At 46.9% G+C, this 23,192-nt stretch overlaps 1 protein-coding gene and 1 long non-coding RNA gene across 6 annotated transcripts in view; one reads left to right on the top strand and one right to left on the bottom strand.

Moving 5' to 3' along the window:
* The window catches only part of LOC138764414 (aminopeptidase Ey-like), a 76,690-nt gene that overhangs the window by 3,925 nt on the left and 49,573 nt on the right, over positions 1 to 23,192 (bottom strand). For 3 of the 5 annotated variants that reach the window (XM_069940301.1, XM_069940304.1, XM_069940302.1), the window contains 7 exons: positions 22,231 to 22,325; positions 21,485 to 21,595; positions 17,847 to 18,014; positions 11,947 to 12,087; positions 8,819 to 8,895; positions 5,391 to 5,464; positions 438 to 530 (listed from right to left, as the gene is read on the bottom strand). In XM_069940301.1, the coding sequence (XP_069796402.1) occupies positions 438 to 530; positions 5,391 to 5,464; positions 8,819 to 8,895; positions 11,947 to 12,087; positions 17,847 to 18,014; positions 21,485 to 21,595; positions 22,231 to 22,325 (759 nt within the window). The remainder of the gene's footprint in view (positions 1 to 437; positions 531 to 5,390; positions 5,465 to 8,818; positions 8,896 to 11,946; positions 12,088 to 17,846; positions 18,015 to 21,484; positions 21,596 to 22,230; positions 22,326 to 23,192) is intronic. The other 2 variants (XM_069940303.1, XM_069940305.1) reach the window with 2 other exon arrangements.
* On the top strand, positions 6,544 to 19,593 carry LOC138764417 (uncharacterized). The gene is made up of 3 exons (XR_011358153.1): positions 6,544 to 6,661; positions 9,910 to 10,021; positions 19,334 to 19,593. It is a non-coding gene; the product is annotated as an uncharacterized lncRNA (long non-coding RNA).

Here is a 23,192-nt window from a genome sequence, read left to right as displayed (position 1 = left end):
TTCAACGTCGGCCCAATCAAACCACGTCACCGAAGTGTGGGAAGGGTGAGGGCACCAATGCAGGGTTCCCCCCCCCCCATGAATGCAGGCTGGGTTCCCACTCCCCCCCCTCCCCCAGAGTACAGGATAGATCCCCCCCTCACCAAAGGGCAGGCTGGTTTCTCCCTCTTCCCCCTCCCCACCAGAGGACAGACAGGTTGGGATCCCCCTCCCCCCAGAGGGCAGGATGGGTTCCCCCTTCCGCCCCACCCCTCCATAGGGCAGACTGGGTACCCACTTTCCCCGAGAGCAGGCAGAGTTCCCCCTCCCGCTCCAGTGAGTGGGACAGGTTATCTCTCCCCCACGGGGGGAGGTTTGGGCACAGTGTTAGGTGTGGCAGGCGGGGGTGTGGGGAGATAGAAATCTCCCTGCCACAAATGCTGAGACCCCACTGTTACCTCTTGTGTTTCCACCACGATATCTGCTGCAGCTTTGTTGAAGATGTGGTCCCACCAGTGGAAGGTGAACTGTTCGCCCAGTTTATGGCCAATCTGTGGATGGGGAACACAGCACCATGAGACCTGGGGTGTGGTGTCACCGGGTTCAATCCCAACCACCCAGCACCGTGAGACCTGCGGTGTGGTGTCACCGGGTCCCACCCCATCCACCCAGCAACGTGAGACCTGCGGTGTGGTGTCACCGGGTCCCATCCCATGCACCTAATGCCATGATCCCTGGGGTGTGGTGACCACCGGGTCAGGTTCTATCTCACACACGCATGAGTCAAGTTCAGTCTCACCCAGTTACGTGAGACATGCGGTGTAGTATCACTGAATCGCATCCCACCCACCCAAGGGACACGAATACCCCTGAGCGGAAAATTCTCCAAATGGTAGTGGACACAGCCCAGGAAATCACAGGCAAAACCCTCCCCACCACCGAGAACATCTGCAGGGAACGCTGCCATCGGAGAGCAGCAGCGATCATCGAGGATCCACACCACCAGGCACACGCTCTGTTCTTGCTACTGCCATCGGGAAAGAGGTGCAGGTGCCACAAGACTCTCACCCACCAGGTTCAGGAACAGCTGCTCCCCCTCCCCCATCAGACTCCTCAATGACAAACTCAATTTATTTGCAGATGATGTTTTGATATACTTATCAGGACCTTAGAATTCTCTGAAGTGTTTACATGATTGATTGAAACAGTCTGGTGAAATATCAGGTTATAAAATTAATTGGGAAAAAGTGAGATTATGTCATTAACAGAAATGGATTATTCTTTTTATAAGCATATTGTGAAATTTAAATGGTCGGATCAGATCAAGTATTTAGGTGTTAAGGTAGATAGTAATTATAGTCATTTATATGAATTAAATTATTTACCGTTACTTTCTAAAATTAAAAATGATTTGAATGGATGGAAAAGATTTACTGATTACATCAATAGGAAGAGTTAATTGCATTAAAATGAATATCTTCCCTAGGATTCGGTATTTATTTCAATCTATTCCTTGTAAGATTCCCTTAAAAATTTTTTTTAAGGATTTGAATTCTATGGTGAAGAAATTTTTACAGAAGGATTAAATGGAAGGGGTGTATACAAAAATTAACCTAGAAATATGATCCAGGAGGTTTACAACTTCCAAATTTTCATTAGGTGCAGCACAGTTGGAATTTATTGATATCATTGATCATTGAGATGGGCTAATATTGAATTATCTCAAATTGGGGAGAAGAGGATGGGTCAGTTTATTTATAGAAGGAATCCTAAGTTTATTGAGTAATTATAATTTACCTGTTTTGAAACATTTAATGGAACTATGGTATGAAAAAAAAATGAAGTTATAGATACTCAAGGGAAGATTTCAGGTAAAACTCCTTTGCATCAAAATAACCTTTTCCCCATTACACTTAATAATCAACTTTTGTGGGATCAAAAGGGTATTAAATTTGTACAAGATTGTCATGAAGTGGATTATTTTACTTCATTTCAAAGAATGAAAGGGAAATATGATATACCTTCAAATACTCTTTTTTCTTATTATCAAAGCTTTATTATTGGATAATTTTGAACACAGATGATTGAAGTTTGAAATTTTCCTTACAGAGGGTGGTAAGAAGGGATTTAGATCTGAGATGTATTCTTTATTACAGAATAAAATGTTTAAGTTGGATTTGAATAAATCTATGGGAAAAAGATTTAGGAATACTTATAAATTTAGTATAACTAAAATTAGAAATGTCAAGTATCGGTTAGTTCATTATAATTTTATTCATCAATTATATTTAACCCCGGAAAAATTAAGGAGATATAATTTAATTCTTTCAGATTTATGTTTTAGATGTCAGAAGGAAGTAGGATCTTTTTTTTGGAATCTACCTGGTGATGTGAAACAGTTAAACCTTTTTGGAATAGACTTAAGAATTCTTAAAAGTTGTTTTGAAAGTGAAACTTTCATTAGATCCTTTAGTGTTTTTGTTGGATAACATTAAGAGGTTGAGTTTAGAATTAAGATTAAATAGATTTCAAATTGCATTTTTGAGATTGACATTAGCTGTAGCCAGAAAATGTTTGGCAATTACTTGGAAAAATGAGGCTGATTTGAGTAGACAGAAATGGCAGATGGAATTGAGGTCTTATATCCTGTTGGAGAAGATAAGATATAATCTAGGTCACACATGTCAAACTCTGGCCCGCAAGATCATTTCAAAAATGTATTAGAGGTGGCCCGCTGGCCGCCGCGCCAGTGTAGCGCATGCACAGTAATACAACAAATCCCAGAATGTATTGGCGTCAGCCTGCTAATTGCCCCCACCTCCTCTGTTTATGTTGCAGGGTCTCACCGTGGACTCTGGTTTTGGGGCCTGGCCGGTGTCAGGGAAAGCCAAGGCTGCTTCCCAGTGCCTGGAACCGGAGGCCTCGGGCCTGACCTCGCCAGGACCGTTGCCCACTCCCCCTCTCTGCCGCAGGCCGATCCGCGACTCACGATAACGGGTCCGCTGATCCGCCGAGATGCCGCCCTGCAGCCAGAGCCGATGCCCCCGCACTGTCGTTGTCCAACCCGATCGCCCGCAAACCCCGCCCTCCCGCACACAGGCCTGAGTATGTATTATGAACTTTAATCTCAGGATAAAACGATCTTCCAATAGTTTCATGTCACAGTGATAAATATATTCTTGGTTAAAAATGGTCCTGCTTAGGCATAAAACTTGAAAAGTGTGTAAATCAAAGGATATCTGTACCAATGAAAAAAGGGCATGGCAAATAACCCTGCTAGAGTTCATGCCCACAATCAGTCACCCATTTGATTGTTTCAGGAATCATGTTATTCTCCCACATTCTCAATAGCCCTCAGATTTTACTATTCGACAGCACACTAGCAACATTTGACAAATCCTCTTTAGAGAAATATTATTTATTGAATATTTTATTTCTCATTTGTTAATGCTTCTCGAAAGAGTTTATCCAAAACTATTATTAAACATTTATTTTAATAGGTAAAAGTTTAACATTACATATGTTGAAAGAAGAGAAAACATGCAGATGTTGTTGAAAGTTTTCAATAAATATTTAGTTCCACCCTCGACTTAGTCCAAGTTTTTAATTTTGGCCCTCCGTGAATTTGAGTTTGACACCCCTGATCTAGGTGATAATTATTTTTTTCTATCACAAAACTTGGAGCCCGTATTTGGATGATATGGGTTTGTGTTTTTGAACCCCAGCCGCACAGTGGTGGTGTTTCTCCAAACCATGGTAATTAACTGAGGAATTTGGTTATTATGGTCTTTTTCCTTTTCTTGGGATGAGTTAGTGGGGGGTGAGGTTGGGTGGGTGGGGTAGGGGGGGCTAGTTTAAAATATATCAATAAGTTTTATCTATTAATTGTATATGTTTGGATTATACGCATCATGGTTTAATAAATAAAATATTTAAAAAAACAGGGACTCGTTTATGAAAAACTTTGTTCATTATTACTGACCATTGTGTACACTGTGTAATCATTGAGTTTTTTGGACCATAAAAGGACGGGTCGACTTTTACATGGGTTATACTTTTGACTGCGGTAAGTACCTGCGCTGTTCAAGGCATCAGGAGGTCGGATGGCTGGGAGCTCAGATGAGCAGGCAGTCAGGGCGTTGAGAGCTCGGATAGGCATGCGGCTGGAGTGTTAGGAGCTCGGTTGGGCGTCAAGAGCTTGGATGGGTGGGCGGGCGCTCGTTGCGCCGGCAGCTCGGGTGTGAGGGCAGCCAGGGAGTTGGGAGCTCCAATTGTGAGCAGTCAGGGTGAAGGTTGGGGCGTCAGGATCTCAGATGAGTGGCCGGCCGAGGCAAGAGTCTGCGGTTGGGGTGTTGGGGGCTCTGGTAGGCAGATGGTTTGGGCCAAAAATAAGGGGGGGGGGGGCGGGGGTGTTGACTATTATACGGGTCATACACAAACACCCAAATTTTGGGCCAAAAAGGGGAGAGTTTGATTCTTACATACTATCAACAGTATATATGATTTTTATTTCTCTGTATTTGCAGTTTATTTACATTTATTTCTCCGTGAGTGCAGTTATCAGTAATTAGAAATTCTGCCTGGCTTGCAGAAAAAAGATGTCATGCTTGAACTCTGACAATAAATTATGAACTTTAAAATCATCAACGAATCACCTGGCCCAATGCTCCCATCAACCAATCACACACAGAGCAATGATCAACGAATCACCCAGCATAATGCCACAATTAATCAATCACCATGAATTCAGCACACAGCATAATAAGGAAGCATGGAGCTGGACACAACACACTGTTTCGACATTCATTGATGTTTTGAAATAATTCAGAGTACCTTAGGCCCATCAAATCTCTGTTAGCACTGAGATCAATTCCATATTACATAGGACCCATTCCTCTGTGATCTTTTACTGGTGTCTGATGGGACGGTGCGGAGGGAGCTTCACTGTGTCTGACCCCGGGATTGTGTGATGGGACGGTGTGGAAGGAGCTTCACTCTGTGTCTGACCCCAGGAGTGTGTGATGGGACAGGTGTGGAGGGAGCTCCAAGCTATATCCACTGTTTTATTAGGATAAATGCACTTTACTCAATAAAAAAATAAGGATAATTCTGCCTCGCCTGCAGGAAAAAGAATCTCAGGGTTGTGTGTGATGTCGTGCACAATGATAATCTGAACTATTCTTGTCTCCTGGTCATGAATAAATAATATTCCTTTGCTGGGTTTTTTTCTGCAAATATCATTTACAAAGTCTTTTTTGAGTTTTGGAAGGTCTGTGCTACATTCTTTCCTGATTTGCCTCCCCAGAACCCAGTGATAGACCAGAACAAGTTTGCACTGCCCTGCAGTGTACAGGTACCTCCCTGAAGCAGTTGCGGGCTGCAGGAATTTCCCGAGAGACCAGTGCTCTTACCCCTGCAGTGTCACATTTCACCTTCACCTTGATGGGCTCTGCGATACCATCCTCCCGCTGGCCAAGACCTTTCCCTGAGAAATGAAATGCGTTTAGAACATCAGCTGCACCCAGGCCAGCTCACTGCTCATCCCTGGGGAATCCGTGGTTCATCCCCGGTGGTAGACTCCATATAACCGTTTACAGCACTCTCATTCAGAAAGTCATGGAATCCATGCAACCTTTGCTGCGTGGATTCAGAATTGGCTTGCCTGCAGAAAGCAGAGGGTAGTAGATGGAACATATTCTGCCTGGAGGTCTCCACATGGATGCAGTCACAAAGAAGGCTTGCCAATGGCTAAACTTCGTGAGTTGTCTGAGGTGGCTCAGTATGTCACCAAAGAGTCTTGTAAACTTCTACAAATGTACCATGGAAGCATTCTGGCTAGTTGCATCACTGCCTGGTACAGAGGCGCCAACTCTCATGACAAGAATAAACTCTAGAGGGTTGTTAACTCAGCCTGCGACATCACAGGCACCAGACTTCATTCCACTGAGGACATCGACATGAGGCGGTGTCTTAAAAAAGCAGCCTCTACCCTCAAAGACCCCACCACCCAGGCCATGCCCTATTAATTCTGCTACCATCAGGGAAAAGGCACAGGAGCCTGAAGACGAGCACCCAGTGGCACAAGGACAGCTTCTTCCCCTCCGCCATCAGATTCCTGAATAATCAATGAACCAAAGCCTTACTTTTCTTGGACTATTATTGTTATATTATATAAAGTAATGTTGTAAGATGATTATAATGTGAATATTTGCATTATGATGCTGTCACAAAACACCGAATTTCATAATTTGTCCTCACCCCTGACCTGGCTCCCACACCCCTGGTCTGGCCGTGCTCCCTCACCCCGGGTCCACTCCATCTCTTCAGCCCAGCCGCGCTCCCTCACCCCGGGCCCTGATCTCTCGCCCCGGGTCCAGCCACGCTCCCTCACCCCGCGTCCGGCCCCGCTCCCTCTCCCCAAATCACCCTCCCTCACCCCGCGTCCGGCCCCGCTCCCTCTCCCCAAATCACGCTCCCTCACCCCGCGTCCAGCCACGCTCCCTCAGGTGTCTCTCCGCGAACTCCATCCGCCGGGTCCACGCGCTCGCCAGATGACGTCACTCAAACGCGACGGTCACTGAGCATGCGTTGCACCACCTTAGTTGTGGAGTCCGTGCGAGTGCCACCAACTAAACTGCGATTGACCCCGGGTGGGTCGGGCTAGGATTGGGATTGGTCACAGGTGAGTCGGGCTGGGATTGGCCACTGGTGGATCGGGCTGGGATTGGCCACAGGTGAGTAAAGATTGTCGTGGCCGCAGGTGGGTCGGGCTGGGATTGGGCACAGGTGAGTAAAGATTGTAGTGGCCGCAGGTGGGTTGAGCTGGGATTGGTCACAGGTGGGTCAGGATGCTATTGGCCACAGGTAAGTAAAGATTGGAGTGGTCACAGGTGGGTCGGGCTGCGATTGGCCACAGGTGAGTAAAGATTGGGGTGGTCACAGGTGGGTCGGGCTGGGATTGGCTGCTAGTGGCTCAGGATGGGTTTGGATTGGCTAGAGTTGGGACTGCCCACAAATGGGCCATGCTGGGATTGGCCACAGGTAGGACAGGGTAAATTTGGATTCCTAGAATTGGTTAGATAGAGGTTGGTTTGGGCACGGATGGGCTAGAGTTGGGATTGGCCACAGGTCAGGATGAGATTGGATTGGCTAGAGTTGGGTTGGATTAGGGTTTGGACTGGGTACATATCAGTGAGGATGGGTACAGATTGGCTAGAGTTGGGTTGGATTAGGGTTTGGACTGGGTTCAGATCAGTGAGGATGGGTACAGATTGGCTAGAGTTGGGTTGGACCAGGGCACATAACTAGTATGGGGTTAGCGGTATATGGGTCTTTTTAAATATTTTCACAAATAAACATTTATTGGACATTAAGCCCAACTTAACCAGGAAGATGTCCACTCTCCGATGGTGCTGAGTGTTCCATCCAGACCCCCGGCAAGGAGCCAAGGAAAGGGCGTGGGTCTCCCCCAGCAAATGCTTGTGACCCCAGCCAAAGGGCGGAGCTGTTGGAAATCCAGGGATTGGATCACCATATATGCACGGGAGCTGAGACACCATGTTACAAGGGCAAGGGAGCTGGTCGTCAGAGGTTATTGCTGACCCACTGGTAAACCTCCTGCTCATTTTCCTTCCGCCATTTGATGTAGGAGATAGTCCGCTCAATCGCCTTCTCCATGAAACGGGTGACAAAGTGAAATCCACTAGCTTCGTTGCTTTGCTTGAAGTCTCTCAGCTGAAGTAGGAGAGGGGTCAGGGTGAGTATCAGGGGGAGGCTGGTGTTCCCATGATGCTGGGTATGCAGTGAGGGTTGGTTTTTCCCACAGTACTGGGTACATGGTGAGGCTCTGTCTATGTTCCCACAGCGCTGGGAACGCTGTAAGGGTCTGTGTTCCCACGGCGCTGGGTACACAATGAGGGTCTGTGTTCCCATGGTAAGTGTACATGGCGAGGGTCTGTGTTCTCACGGCGCTGGGTACACAGTGAGGGTCTGTGTTCCCACAGCACTGGGTATGCAGTGAGGGTCTGTGTTCCCATGGTACAGTGTACATGGCGATGATCTGTGTTCCCACGGTGCTGGGTACACGGTGAGGGTCTGTGTTCCCACGGTGGTGGGTACACAGTGAGGATCTATCAGCCCCTGCTGTCTGATCCTCTAACCCCCATCTGACTGTGACTCAAACTGCCCTTGTCTGACCCTGTGTGAACCTATAACCCCAGTCTCACCCTGTGATCCCATGAACCCAGGACCCCCAGGAAGAGGGTATGGGAGGGAAAAAGCGAGGTTTAGGTTCAGAGTTTGGGGAAAGCAAGGGGATGGGATTAGTGAAAACAGGGGTAGAATACTGGAGAGTGGAGATAGTTGTTGATCCTATCTGAATGCCAAGACAGAATCTCAATGGTTTGAAGCAGTTCAAGGCAACACAAGGATGAGGAAAGGAATGGCAGAGCTTGGAGTGGTAACCTCAGATTCCCAGAGCTTCCCCTCACCACCTGCTCTTGGTCTGAGAGACTAAAGCTCCAAGTTAATGATGTGGGTTTCAGTCCCCCTTCCCTGGGTGGTTTGGGGCCAAGATGACCCAGTGGTGTGGCTCCATCCTCTGGGTCATATGGTGCCAGTGATGATTGTGTCCTGCCCAGTGACTCAGAGCACCACAGTTCAGGATAACAACCCTCACCCTCCCGTGTTGGGCCGCAGGGATGCGGTTTGCATCTGGAACCAGGGAATTGAACAGAGGCCCCCTTGGCCACTCTTTGGAAGGGGACGTGGCCTGCGGGACACTGCTTTGAAGAGACCTGGCCAAGGACCAGGAGGGGAGCAAAGGGGATGGGGCACTGACCTCCTGTAGGTCGTCGTCGGTAGGATCTGGAAGTGACTCCCTCGAGCAAGCCCACGATGGCCTCTGCCGTGCTGAACCTGGCAAGGGGAGGGGGGAAAAGGACCCTGGTCAGTGTCCTCCAGGATGGAGCTAAGACCCTCCCACAGGGAGTGGACCCAGTTCATCTGACCCAAGGCACAGCCAATCAGCTGAGTTCAGGCCCAACACTTCCTCCCCTTCAACACCACAGAGACACAATGGGGTGTGCCAATGTCTCCCCCTTCCGAGAGGATTCGGCATGTTGCCAGATACTGGAAGGTGTCGCATCATGGCCTGCTTTGGAAACTCGAGTGCCCAGGAATACAGGAGGTAAACCCTAGCAGACACCAACCTTCTATTTGCCACACACATCAACGTTGAGGCGTTGTGTCAAGAAGGCAGGACAACCCCCATCACCCTGGTCACAACCTCTTTTCACTGCTCCCTTTGGGTAGATGGCCCAGAAGCCTGAACACTAGCATCTCTGGATTCATGAAGTTTTATCCCCCAGCTAAATGAACAATGGTGCAGAAACCCACCCCAGCTGCCTGCCCACCTGAGCTCCAAACACCCAAATGTAAACTCTTGCCTCTGCCCACCAGAGCTCCTGATGCCCCGGTTATAGTCTTCTCTCCTAGGCTCTGGCCGCCTGAGCTCCCAGTGCCCTGAATGTGGACTCACCACCAGATCCCAGCCATCTGAACTCCCGATGCCTTGAACGACGTAGGTACTTACCACGGTCAAAATTATAACGTGTAAAAGTCAACCCTCCCAATTTTGACCTGAAAAATTGGTAAAAAAAACTCAACTATTGCATGAGACTATCTGGTAATAAAACATTAAACTCCCATTGAGCATCTGGAACTTGATGCAGAGGTAGTGAAATCAGAGACAGTCACTACCATTTACAATACATTTAGAGATGAATGGGCAAGGGAATGGGAGATGGTCCTGATGTGGTCAAACAGGATCAGGGTAGATGGGCTGAAGGACCTGTTTCTGTACTGTACAATGACATCTTCTGATCTGGCAGGGACAGACTTTTGAGATCTAACAACTCCCCCACATTCCAGGTGCTGTAGAAATTTGAGAGGCGAAGAATTTCTTCCAAGAAGCCCATTTTGGAATGACCTGACCTAGAGTGGGTTCACACTGTGTCCAGAATGTCAGTGTCCACATGGAAAGGTGAGTTTTGACTGGCAGGACCAGCATGAAGCATGGGTCAATGGTCCATTGCTCTTACTGAGGGGTTAAATCTAGAGGGCAGGGGGGAAGAGTTGATGAGGACACAACTTCAAGGCATCCACTTAGAACAGAGATGTGGAGGAATTTCTTCAGCCAGAGGGCGGTGAATCTGTGGAATTTGTTGCCACAGGCAGTTGTAGAGACCAGGTCATTGGGTGCATTAAAGGCAGGTTCTTGATTACCCAGGGCATCAAAGGTTATGGGGAGAAAGGTGGGCAATGGGGCTGAAAGGAAAAATGGATCAGCTAGTGATTAATTGGTGTACCAGGCTCAATGGGCTGAGTGGCCTATTTCTGCTCCTATGTCTTATGATAGCAAGTTTATTGTCATATACACAAGTACAAATGCAAAATTCCTACTTGCCGCAAAGCCCCGGGTACTTTGTGCAAACAAAACAAATGCAAATACGTGAAATTAAACTTGTAAGGTGGCACAGTAGTGTAGCCGTAACAGTAACTCGGGTTTGAATCTTGTGCTGTCTGTAAGGAGTTTGCATGTTCTCCCCGTGACTGCGTGGGTTTTCCCTGAGTGCTCCAGTTTCCTCCCACCTTTCAAAAACATATGTGGATTGTAGGTTAATTGGGGTATTTGGGCTGCACGGGCCGGAAGGGACTGTTATCACGCTGTATATCTAAATTAAATTGAAGAGGTAATAAATACAAAAGATATAAATATTCATCTACCCTAGTGCAAGAAGTGCTTTTGTGGTATTGGAGCAGTCATTGGTAGTGTAACAATGGAGCGGGGCGGGTAGTTCAAGAGGGCTATAGCTGCTGGAAAGAAACTTCTCCTGAACCTAGATCTTCAGGCTTCTGTACCTTCTGCCCAAAGGGAGCAGTGAGAAGAGGTTGTGACCAGGGTAATGGGGGTCCTTTACGACAACAGATGTGAGGAGAATACTTGGAGTTAGTGTTAGATTAGTGTAAACAGGTTGCTGATATGTGAACCAAAGGGACTGGATTGACTCTTAACACATTTCTAGAATAGTCAATGTCTCGGGTGGGCTAGTGGCATAGCACGCTGAGGCGCTGCCTCTGACTCCAGAGACCTGGTTCGATCTCCACGTCCAGCACTGTGTGTGTGTGGTTTGCATGTTCTCTCTGTAACCGCATGGACTTCTCTTCCTGGCCCACGCCTTAATTGCTTCTCTCAACCCTAAAACAAACCCCCCCCCCCCTCAAGTGTGTAGGATGGGTCAGAATCTGTGGGGTGGGGGGGGGAATTTAATAGGAATGTGAGAATAAAAGGGGATCAGTAGGCTTGGTGTCTTGGTGTAAAAGCTGGGCCTGAAGCTGTCATATTGAATGATTGTTTACAGTAACAGTTAGTGCAACGTTATGACAGCACTGTCTGTAAGGAGTTTGTATGTTCTCCTCATGTCTGTGTGGTGTGTGGGTTTCCTCCAGGTGCTCTGGTTTCTTCCCACCATCCAAAATATACAAGGATTGTGGGTTAATTGAGGATCTGTAACCACATTGAACATTTAAATTCAAACAGTGAAATGCAATGAGGCAGCAGGGGCAGGGGTTCCCCACAGTCCTTTCCCCACAGTCCTTTCCCCATTAATCTAGAATGAGAGGACACAGGTTTGTGGTAAGATATTTGAGGGACCTGAGGGGTAATCATTTCATATGGGATTGCGGGGGAGGGAGGGTGGTCCTGGATCTGGAACAAGCTGCCAGAGGGAGCTGCAGTAGCAGTGGTTTCGCCATTTAAAAGATGCTTCAACAGGAAGGGTCCAGAAGGATATGGATCAAGGCAGGCAAATGGGACTGGCCAAGAATGCCAACATGTTGAGCATGGAGATGGGCTGAAAGGCCTATCCCCTGCTGCATGATGGTGACAGATGGAACCAGGAAGCTTACTCTGAGATGAGGGTAGCCCAATTGGTCTTGATAAAGTTCCAAGCAGGTTTCTTCCCATTGATGTTCTGGGCAACCAGTACAATGGTGGCCAGAGCGTCCTGTCTCTTAATCTTCCAGGGCATCATGGTCAACGAGAGGTACCTACAGGGGGGAAGGAGAGCAAATGGGAGAGAGAGAAATAAAAAGGTAGTGAGAGGGAAGGAGTGGGAAGGAGGAGAGGGAATGAGCATGAGGGTTGGTGAGGGAAAAGAGAGGGGGATAGAGAAATGGAAGAGAGGCGGAGGGATGGAAAGGGAGAGGGTAATGGTGAAAGATGGGGAGAGGTAGAGAGAGTGTGAGGGAGGAGAGAGAGTAAATGGGAGGGAGTGTTAGGGAAGGAAAGAGGAGGGGGATAGAAATTATGGGGAGAAAGGAGAGAGGCAGGGGAGGGGGCAGAGAGATGGAGAGGCAGTAAGAGGGAGCACAATTTAAGAGTCTACAATAATGGAGGGGCTGAAGTCTCACATAAAGTCCTGGGGGGATTTGAACTTGACCATGGCAAGATTTGAATTTAGGTTTCTGCATTATTTGCCTGGGTTCTATAACATCTTATTACAGAACTAGTAGCTGGGTGCTAGAACAACTTATGGATATAGTGGCTGGGTTCTGAGACAGTGGATGGAGATTCAATTGTAGCATTCAAGAAGGAGGCAAGAACAACCTACCAGGATCAAGCTGTGGTGATCAGGTCTCTGGCACGGAGTCTGGTCCTGTGGCTAAGAAGGGGAGGGAGGAAGAGGTGAGCTGCAGTGATAGGGGATTCCATAGTGAGGGGGACAGATAAGAGATTCTAAGGAAGAGATCAAGTATCCCAGATGATATGTTGCCTGCTTGGTGCCAGGATCCGATATATTTCAGATCAAGTTCACGGCATTCACAGGAGGGAGAGTGAACCACCAGATGTCATGGTCCATTTAGGGACCAATGATGTGGGTAGGAAGGGTGAGAAGAGTTCAGGGAGTTAGACATTAGGTTGAAGGAGAGGACCTCCAGGGTTATGATCTCAGGATTGCTACCCATGCCACGTGCTAGTGATGTTAGAAATATGAGGATAATAGAGGAGTCACGTGATGGAGTAGTGGCCGGACGGTGAACTCCAGCCCTCTCCAGAAAAGTCGGGAAAAACAAGAGAAAACACAAAGGCACAGAAATAAAAGTTACAGAAAAGTGAGTATAAAGGTGGAAAGAAGATGGCGACAAAAAAAGAAAAGTCGAAAGCAACGGTAAGAAGAGAGGAAGAGAAGACAAAGGAGGAAAAAGGTGAAGGCCTTACCTGTCCGAAGAGGCCCGCTGCGGAGAGAGAAACCCGCTCCCTCAGGTCGGTAAATAATGGACTACAAAAATGGCTCGCAGAGCCGAACAAAAGTGCGCAACCGCGCATGCGCGAAGTTTCGCGCATGCGCGATGCGAATGAAAAAAAACACACCGACGGGAGGGGGGACCAGCTGGGGAGTCGATCTCCACAGCCGGCAACGACAGCTGCAGAACACCTGCAGCAAGAAGAGACCACAGAAGACAATAGAAACAAGATAGAAGAGGAGGAAAGGGCAACAAAGAAACAACAGATGGTCAACCCAGAGGAAGAAGAAGAGGAAGAGTATGGTGAAATAGAAGAAGAAAAGAGAGGCAAGGTAAAGGATATACTTGCTCTTATTAGAGGATACATGGAATCATTTAAAGAATGGCAAACACAGGAATTTAAGGATTTAAGAAAAAGAATAAACAACACAGAGGAGAAAATAATTAAAATGGAGATGACCTTAACAGAAATGGGAAAAAAAATGGACAAGATGGAAGAGCGGGCAGTAGCAGCAGAAATGGAGGTAGAAGACTTAAAAAAGAAATTGGAGAAATCTAATAAAAAAACTAAAGAGACACAAGAACTACTAGCTCAAAAAATAGATACAATGGAAAACCATAACAGAAGAAATAACATAAAGATAGTGGGCCTTAAGGAAGATGAAGAAGGCAAGAATATGAGGGAGTTTATAAAAGAGTGGATCCCTAAGACCCTAGGATGTCCAGAACTACAGCATGAAATGGAAATAGAAAGGGCACATAGAGTATTGGCCTCTAAACCACAACCACAACAAAAACCAAGATCTATTGTAGTAAAATTCCTAAGATATACTACAAGAGAAAAGGTACTGGAGAAGACAATGGAAAAAGTAAGAGAGGGCAACAAACCACTGGAGTATAAAGGGCAAAAAATCTTCATTTATCCAGATATAAGTTTTGAACTCCTAAAGAAGAGAAAAGAGTTCAATACAGCAAAGGCGATTTTATGGAAGAAAGGGTATAAATTTATACTAAAGCATCCAGCGGTATTGAAAATATTTATTCCAGGACAGCAAAACAGACTATTCTCGGATCCAGAAGAAGCACGAAAATTTGCAGAACAATTACAAAAATAGACTGAGGGAGGAAGACGGGTAATGAGAGTTAAAATGATCATGACTGATATGTATGTGGGTAAAGACAAAAATAGACTGAGGGATGAAGACGGGTAATGAGAGTAAAAATGATCACGATTGATATGTATGCAGGTAAAGAGGTATAAGAGTGAATAGAGACAATGAGCATACATGAATGTATCTGTACTTAGAGGAAAATATAGATAGTATAGACAAGAATTAATAAGGGAAGGTAATGGAATAGAGAGAATAAGGAGGGAATTAAAAGAGGGACCTTTGTGACATATGAAAAGTGAAATCTTTTCTGGGGGAGGCGGGGTGGGGGGAAATAGCGGTCACTGCACAATCAGTTGACGCTTGCGAGTGGATTCGCAAATCCAAATGGAGAGGGGAGATGTGGTTGTCCGACAAGGGATAAAGGACAACTCAGGAGGTGAAGGGGAGATTGGGGATAAATAAGATAGAAATAGGAGAATAAGGAAAATGTTAGATGTTGTAGGAATGTTGTCTTATAAAGAGTTGAAAATAAGAAAACAGAAATGGAAAAGGAGGAAAGGTAATGATGGAAAAACGGAAAGAGAAGATAAACAAAATATAAAAGGGCTACGCTGAACTATATGTCTTTAAATATTAATGGAATACATAACCAAATTAAAAGGAAGAAACTACCAAATTTAAATGAATAAATGTATTCCATTAGAAAAAAATAACATATTGGTTAAGAAATAATATTGAAATATTCGAACAAGTATAGGAGCCTTACATTAAATACAATAGCGAAAACCTACCGGGGACAAACATTACCTAAGTTGATGGAAGGAGAAGGAAAGAAAAGAATGGACTCAGTAGAATTTCTGGTGTAATTTTGTTGAATGACAACATTGTCTGACTGGATTAATGCAACCTAGATTGTATACCTAAAATGGATGAGAGGGGGGGGTGGGGGGGTGGTTTGGGAGGAAAGGGGGGGGGAGAAAAAGTCACTGTATATGTGTGAAAAGAAATAGTGTATATCATGGCTAATGTGATTTATGGTGTGAAAAATAAAAAAATTAAAAAAAAAAAAAAAAAATATGAGGATAATTGAGGTTAACATGTGGCTAAAGACATGGTGTAGAGGGAGGGCTTCAGGATCATTGGGCTCTCTTCCAGGGAAGGTGGGACCTGTTCCTATGGGACTTATTGCATCTAAACTGGAGGGGGACTAATATCCTTGCGGGAAGGTTTGCTGCACCAGTGGGTTTAAACTAGATTTGCAGAAGGAATGGGAACCAGAGAGAGTGGAGGAGGGAAAAGATTATGTGAAAATTGCATGCACTGTTAGAAGTAAACAGGTTGTATATGGTGGAAATATTCTCAGGTCCATCTATTTCAATGCAAAGAATATTGTAGAAAGGCAGACGAGCTTAGATCATGGATTGGTACATTGTGACCATTAGTGAAATTTGGTTGCAGGAGGGGAAGGACTGCCAGTTCAATGTACCAGGCTTCAGACATGGTAGAATGGGGGAGGTGGAGGAAAGGAGGAGTGGCATTGCTCATCAGAAAAAATATCGCATATGTGCTCAGGCAGGACAGACCAGAGGGCACGTCTACTGAGGCTATATGGGTGGAACTGAGGAATAGAAAAGGTATGACCACACTCATGGGGTTGTATTGTAGACGGCCTGATAGTCAACAAGAATTGGAGGAGTAAATCTGTAGAGAGACAGCGGACACCTGCAGGAAACATAAGGCTGTGATAGTTGGAGATTTTAAACTTTCTGGATGGGACCCCCATACTGTAAAAGAGCTTGGAGTTTGTCAAATGTGTTCAACAAAGTTTTATAAATCAATGTATAGAGGTACCAACTGGAGGGAGTGCAATACTGGGATCTTTCCTTAGGGAATGAGACAGGACAGGTGACAGAAGTATGTGCAGGGGAACTTTGGGTCCAGTGATCATAATGCCATTAGTTTCAAGTTAATTATGGAGGATAGGTCTGGGTCTCAGGTTGAGATTCTAAATTGGAGCAAAGCCAATTTTAAGGGAACGAGAAAGGATCCAGAATGCATGGACTTGGATCAGTTGTTTTCAGGCGATGACGTGCGAGGTACGTGGAGGGTCTTCAAAGGTGAAATTTTGAGAGAACGGGGTTTGTATGTTCCTTTCAGGATCAAAGGCAAGGTTAGCAGGCCTAGGGAACCTTAGCTTTTGAGGGACATTGGGGATCTGGTTCTGAGGAAGAGAGAGGAGTAGCAGGTTGAGGCAACGTGGAGCAAATAAGATTCTTGAGGAGTATAAAAAAATGCAAGAAAAACCTCAATAAAGAACTCGGGGAGGTTAAAAGATTAGGGATAGTCAACATTGCTTTGTGCAAGGTAGGTTGTTTTGAACAAATCTTGTAGTTTTTTGGAGGTTACCAGGGAAGTTGAGAAGGAAAGGCTGTGAATGTTGTCTACATGGACTTTAGTAAGGCCTTTGACAAGGTCACACAAGAGAGGTCAGGAAGGTTCAGACGTTAGGTATTCATGGTGAAGTAGTGTATTGGATTCGACAACGGCTGGAGAGGAGAGTGGTGGATGGTCACTTCTCAGACTGGAGGCCTCAGGGATCGGTGCCGGGTCCATTGTTGTTTGTCATCTATATCAATGATCTGGAGGACAATATGATCATCAAGTTTGCAGATGACACCAAGATTACAGGCATTGTGAACAGTGAAGAAAGTTTTCAAAGCTTGCAGAGGGATGTGGACCAGCTGGAAAAATGGGATGAAAAAGGGCAGATGGAATTTAATGCAGTTCAGTGTGAGGTGCTGCATTTTGGAAGGACAAACCAAAAAAGGACATACACGTGAATGGTCAGGCACTGAGGAGTTGGTAGAACAGAGAGACCTGAGAATACAGATACATAATTCCCTGAAAGTGGTGTCACAGGTGGATAGGGTTGTAAAGAGAACATTTGGCACATTTGCCTTCATAAATCAAAGTATTGAATACAGGAACTGCGATGTTATGGTAAAGTTGTATAAGACATTGGTGAGGCCAAATATGGAGCATTGCATACACTTTTGGTCACCTAACTACAAGAAAGGTATCAATGAGATATAAAGAGTGCAGATAAGATTTACTAGAATGTTGCCCGGTGTTCAGGAGTTGAATTAGAGGGAAAAGATTGGTGAGAGGAGAAAGATTTAAAGGGGAGCCACCTTCTTCACGCAGAGGATAGTGGGTCTGTGGAACGAGTTGCTTATGAAGGAAAAGGGACAGAGACAATTATGTTTAAAAGACATTAGACAGGTATATGGATAGGAATTGTTGAGGGATATGGGCTGGATGTAGGCAAACAGGACAACTCGGCACAGAGTTGTCAGGCCAAAGGGCCTGATTCCGTGATGGAGAACCTGAGGATTGGGGGTGGTGGGGTGGGGGTAGGAGGATGGGGGGGGGGGGGGGTTGTGCCCGCACCTGTCCAGGACCGAGGCATTGACGGAGCAGGCCAGGCTGTAGCGCAGGATCTCAGCCTCAGCTGCACTGTTCGCCAGCTCGTACATCTTCCAGGCAAAGTCCCACTCGGCCTGGCCTCCCTCAGTGACCGAGCGGCAGTAGACCACTGGCCGGAGGCTGGGGGGAACCCTGAGGGAGGGAAGTATCCCAGTTAGTGGGAGGCCCACAGCAATCACCCTCTATGACTTTTGTAGCCCACAGAATTTCTATGGTCCGGGGCGGCAGCCGCACTACACGACGGCTCCATGCTCCCGACCTCATCACAGCTCCCCCACTCCAAGTTCATTGAAGTGAGAAAGTCCATTCTGTGAACAGTCCACAAACAGTGCAGCAGCCAAAATACAGTGTGGTGAGACAGAGAGAGGTTGGTTCAAGCAGAGCTAGTGTTACATGAGAGATGCAGCGGGAAAAACTGTCAACACTTCTGAGGCAGCAGGAAGTTCAGGCAGAGATTAGGGGCGAAAAATTAAAATCGTAAGAAATGTGAGCTAGAGGAGGCCAGTAGCCCTGTCGACCCTACTCCCCCATGTGGAGTCAGCCCTACTTACCCACCTTTTTATCAAGATCTTTAATTCTCCAAATGATGCAAAAATCTAACATCAGCCCCATTCATATTGGCAAACCGTTATATTACTGGTATCGCGGAGCAAAGGGGGACCCAACCTCCAGCTGCGATGTCCTGAATGACATATGTTGTTCTTGCAGGCAGCAAATGCTTTGTTCTATACACCTCACTCCAGCCTCTCACACGAGTACATTCCTGCACATCACAGGGATTTTCTGTCTCTGCGGGAAAGGTGGGAGTCACAGGGATTCCCCGTCCCTGTAGGGGGTCTCAGGGATTTCCCGTCAGTGCAGGGGGTAACGGAGGTTCCCTTTCCCTGCAGGGTGTTCACAGGGTTCCCTGTCCCGACAGGGGGTTCATGAGGGATACGCAGAAACGTACCAGTATGTTTCCGGTCAGGGGTGGGTGATTGAAATTTTATTGAAACCGCAGACACCATGGTCACAGGAGGCAAAGTCGAAGGTGGCAATGACAGCGCACCAGCATTTGGCTGGCTCGGAGGAGCCGCTGAAGGTGCCGGGGGTGTAATCCTGGGCGAAGGGACCTCCGAGGACGTAACTCTGGGAAATTAAAATGTTGTGGCCCAGGGGCAAGCAGGGGCTAACAGCACTGCTGTTGGAACCCTGGGACCGGAGACACAGATGGATCAGTCCTCCTTCCTACACTGATATGGGCACACATATGCCCCTCACATGCACACCTTCTTCCCCCCCTCCCCCCCACAGCAGAAGGATAAAAATAGAGCAGATAAAAATCCTTGAACAAACAATGAAGATGACTGAATCAAATTTAGTTGGGAGCATTGTTGCCGCAAATTAAAACAGAATTTTTGAAGTATATTTTAATTCAGTTTTGTAATTAAATTGTGTGGTTCCTTGGGCAGAGAATTCCCTAGATTCACTTCTGATGACCTATTGCACCTGCAAATCAACCTTTTGCCATTCAACCACAGGAAGGGGATTCCAGAGCATCAAAATCAAGACTGCCAGGCTCAGAAATGTCTTCTTCCTGCAGGCTGTGAGATTGATGAACAGTATCATGTAAATCTTGTAATGTACACATGTAATGGTCAAACTATGTGGGCCAAGTTTTAAAAAAATTAAAATAAAGGTCAGCACAGTTAACGTAGTGGTTCGTGCAATGCCTTTACAATGCCAGGAATCGGGTCCTGGGTTCGAATCCCGCGCTGTCTGTAAGGAGTTTGTACGTTCTCCTCATGTCTGTTTTCCCCAGGGTCTCCGGTTTCTTCCCACCGTTCGAGGTGGCAAGAGTCCTCACTGATTTTGAGCCTTCTTTAGACAATGATCCCTGTAAATCACATTGTTTGGGGGGGGGGGGGGAGGGGAAGAGGGAGATCCCAGTGAACCTCTCTGCTACATTATGGTCCTGTGGAATGACCTCCCATCTGATGTTCAACAGCAACTATACCACACTGTGATGAAGCCAGCTAGGACGGTCTCAATAGAGCTTTTGTAGAAAATTGACACTATGGTAGCTGGTAACCTTGCCCGCCTCAGCTGTGTCGCACCTTCCGGACAAGTGAGAAGTTGCATGTGTGGGATAGTTCACTTCTGAAATGGCTCTCTATTCTCCACACTATCAAGTAGTGAAGGGTGGTCGTTCTTGATCCTCCTGAAGTCCACGATCATCTCTTTCGTCTTGTCCACGATGAGACTCGGGTTATTACTCTCCCACCGCGTCACGAGATTTCCCACCTCTTCTCTGTAGCGTGATCCACTGTTGTGGCCGAGGAGGCCAACGACTGTCGTGCCATCTGCAAACTTCATCTAGCATTGCAGTTGTGGGTTGGTAGCACGAACAGGATGAGCACATGGCTCTGAGGTGGGCCGTGTGACAGTGGCCAGGGTTCTGCTACCGACCCAGACCATGGTTCTGTCAGTAGGAAGACCAGAATCCAGTTGCAGAATAAGAGCTGGGAATCCAAATCCCAGCAAGGACAGCTTCTCCACCAACCTATGGCGAATTATCATGAAGTAGCTGAAGAGTTCGAGGTGTCGTTCTTCAGGTAGGTCAGGATGGAGTGAAGGGACATTAGTAGAAAAGTCCCGTTTGTTGACAAACTGAAATGGGTCCAGTGTCTCTGGGAGGTGGGCTCAAAACCTTTCATAGTAGTGGAGGTCAGCGCCAGTGGGCAGTAGTCATTGAGGCCTATTACTGTCGCCCTCTTTCATTCCAGGGTAATGGTGGCTGTCTTAGAACCCGCAGGGACGATGGACTATTGCAGTGATGTGTCCAGAGAGAAAAGCCCTAGCTCTGTCAACCTTGCTTTCATAAAACATCTTCTCCAATCCAGGCAACATCCTGATAAATCTCCTCTGTACTCTCTCCACATCCTTCCTGTACTGAGTCAAGTTTGTTGTCATTTGATTGCACAACTACAATCAGACAAAATAGCATTCTCCAGTCCTCACACCACCAGACGTACAACACATGCGGACATAAAATACATATGCAGGACAAGCACTCATATATTAAAATGAATATTGTTGCGGTAATATGAGAGTCTCAGACAGGTCAAATGAGCAGTTCCTTTGGTCATACAGCATTCTCCCTGCCCTTGGGAAGAAGCTGCTCTTCAGCCTGGTGGTGCTGGATCTGATCCCCCTGAATCTCTTCCCCGACGGGAGCAGCTGAAAGATGTGTGCAGGGTGGAAGGGGTCCTCAAGGATTTTGTGGACCCATTTCCCAGTGGATCACGATCCATTTCTGGATGACCAGAGTTTTATAGAGCTGTTACATTACCTTATGGCTCCTGAACTCAATCCCTTGACTAACAAAGGATAGCACAGCATACACCTTTTTAATTAGCCTATCAACTCGTACAATGATCTGAGAGCTCTATGATTCTGGACCCCAAAGTCCCTTCTTCCTCCACACTATTAAGAATCTTTCTATTAACATTTTCCTGTTGTTTTCAGAGGTTGTTCCCAAGGAGAGGGGTACTGGGAAAAACAGGGACGATGGCATTGGGACAGACAGGCCTGCGATGGGTTGAATGGCTGCTGGTACTCACGGATTGACATCTGGCTGTGCCATCCAGAGGGAGTACAGGTTCCTGGCCACCTTGTGGCACTCCCAAAGTCCATTGGAGCAGGCCAGCCCAGCGACAACCTCCTGGGCAAACCTGGGAAGGAGAGGAGATGGACAGGCAACATATCTGAGTAGTTGGGGGATGGGGGGAGGTGGTGGCTTTCCATATAACCGTTTACAGCACGGAAACAGGCCATGTCGGCCCTTCAAGTCCGTCACTCTCTCGGTCCCAATCCCTCACCCCTAGCTGACGGTGGGGGAAGATCACCCACACCCACCCCCCCCCAGGCTGTGAACTATCAGTAGCAGAGTCCGTGGTGGTAACACTGTCCCCAAACTGGTGTACCCATGACAGCTGAGAGAGAGAGAGCGAGGAGTGGAGTGGGGATGGAGAGGAGGAGAGTGAAGGGTTGAGTGGGATGAGAGGAATGGAATGGGATGAAAGAGCAGAGGGAGGGAGAGTGAGGGGTGGAGTGGGGAGGAAGAGAGGAAAAGAGAAGGTGAGAGATATGGCTGTGCGAGAGAGGGAAAAGGGAAGAGGATGGAGAGTGAGAGAAATTTTAAGAGACTGAAAGAAATCGGATGTGGGAGTGTGTCAGGCTCAGTTCCACACAACCCCAGTTTCTCTCTCAGGCTTAGATCGAAGCCCATTGCCTAACTCCAGGTTGCAGATGGGGCAGTTCGTGGATGGGGTGTAGGGTCAGGCAGCGGGACCGTAGCGGTACTCACTGGTCGCAGCTGTCTGTGGGCGCGGTGTCGAGCTCGGCCCAGGCCAGCTCCATGAAGTACTGATAGACGGGGCGGACCTTGCTTAGGATGTATTCCTGCAGGGACACAACAGCGATGACTCTCCAGCTCTCCCTCCGGCGAGTTGTACCCTCCTACTGCCTCCATCTCCCCACCCACCCCCGCTACGTTTCTGATGTCTTTGTGACAGATAGGCTCTGGACTGTGAGCAGCACTTCACTTGTGAATCTATGGGAATCATCTACTCCAGTGCTCTTATTGTGGCCCCCTCGACATCGGGGAGACCGGACGCAGACAGGGATGTGAGAGATGGGAAAATTGACCTAAAATTATGAACATGGAAGAAACTAAAGTTCATCAGTAAAATGGCTGAAACCAGTTCAAACAGGATAAGTTTGGGGCTTAGGATGCAGGAAAGCAGAGTCAGCACGATTAACATAAGAATCTTCTATCCTTTGTGACAAGACCATAGGACTAAGATAAGGAATGGTAAGGTACAATAGAATGTAGGAAGTTGAGGTAGTCTGGATCAGATAAGGGTCTCCTAGCCCTGGACAGAAGTACCAAGTCATACATTTCTAATTAGCTAACCATACACAGATTTATACATATGAAATTAGCCAACCCTAGATAGAATGAGTCAACTCTGCATATCAAGAGACTGTAGCCCAGAGAATCAGGAAGGTGTGAATAAGGACAATGACATGATGGGACACCCACAGGATACCCCCTGGTCCTCCAAGTGTACTGAAACTGCACGTAGGCAGGAAGGATTACCTATGCCAAACCCATCCAGGGGGGCAGAAGAATGTAAGGGGGAGGGCATTCTGATACTGAAATTGACTGTATAAAAGTTGGGTGAGCCCCAGTATGTGTGTGTATTTCCAGGGTAAGGGGAAGCACCCAACTTTGCATTGTTGTAGTAATAAATGTTCTTTGTTCTC

Source organism: Narcine bancroftii, chromosome 5 (genome assembly GCF_036971445.1).
Source record: "Narcine bancroftii isolate sNarBan1 chromosome 5, sNarBan1.hap1, whole genome shotgun sequence".
In the NCBI taxonomy this organism is placed as follows: Eukaryota; Metazoa; Chordata; class Chondrichthyes; order Torpediniformes; family Narcinidae; genus Narcine; species Narcine bancroftii.
This window is presented reverse-complemented; position numbering and strand designations above follow the sequence as displayed.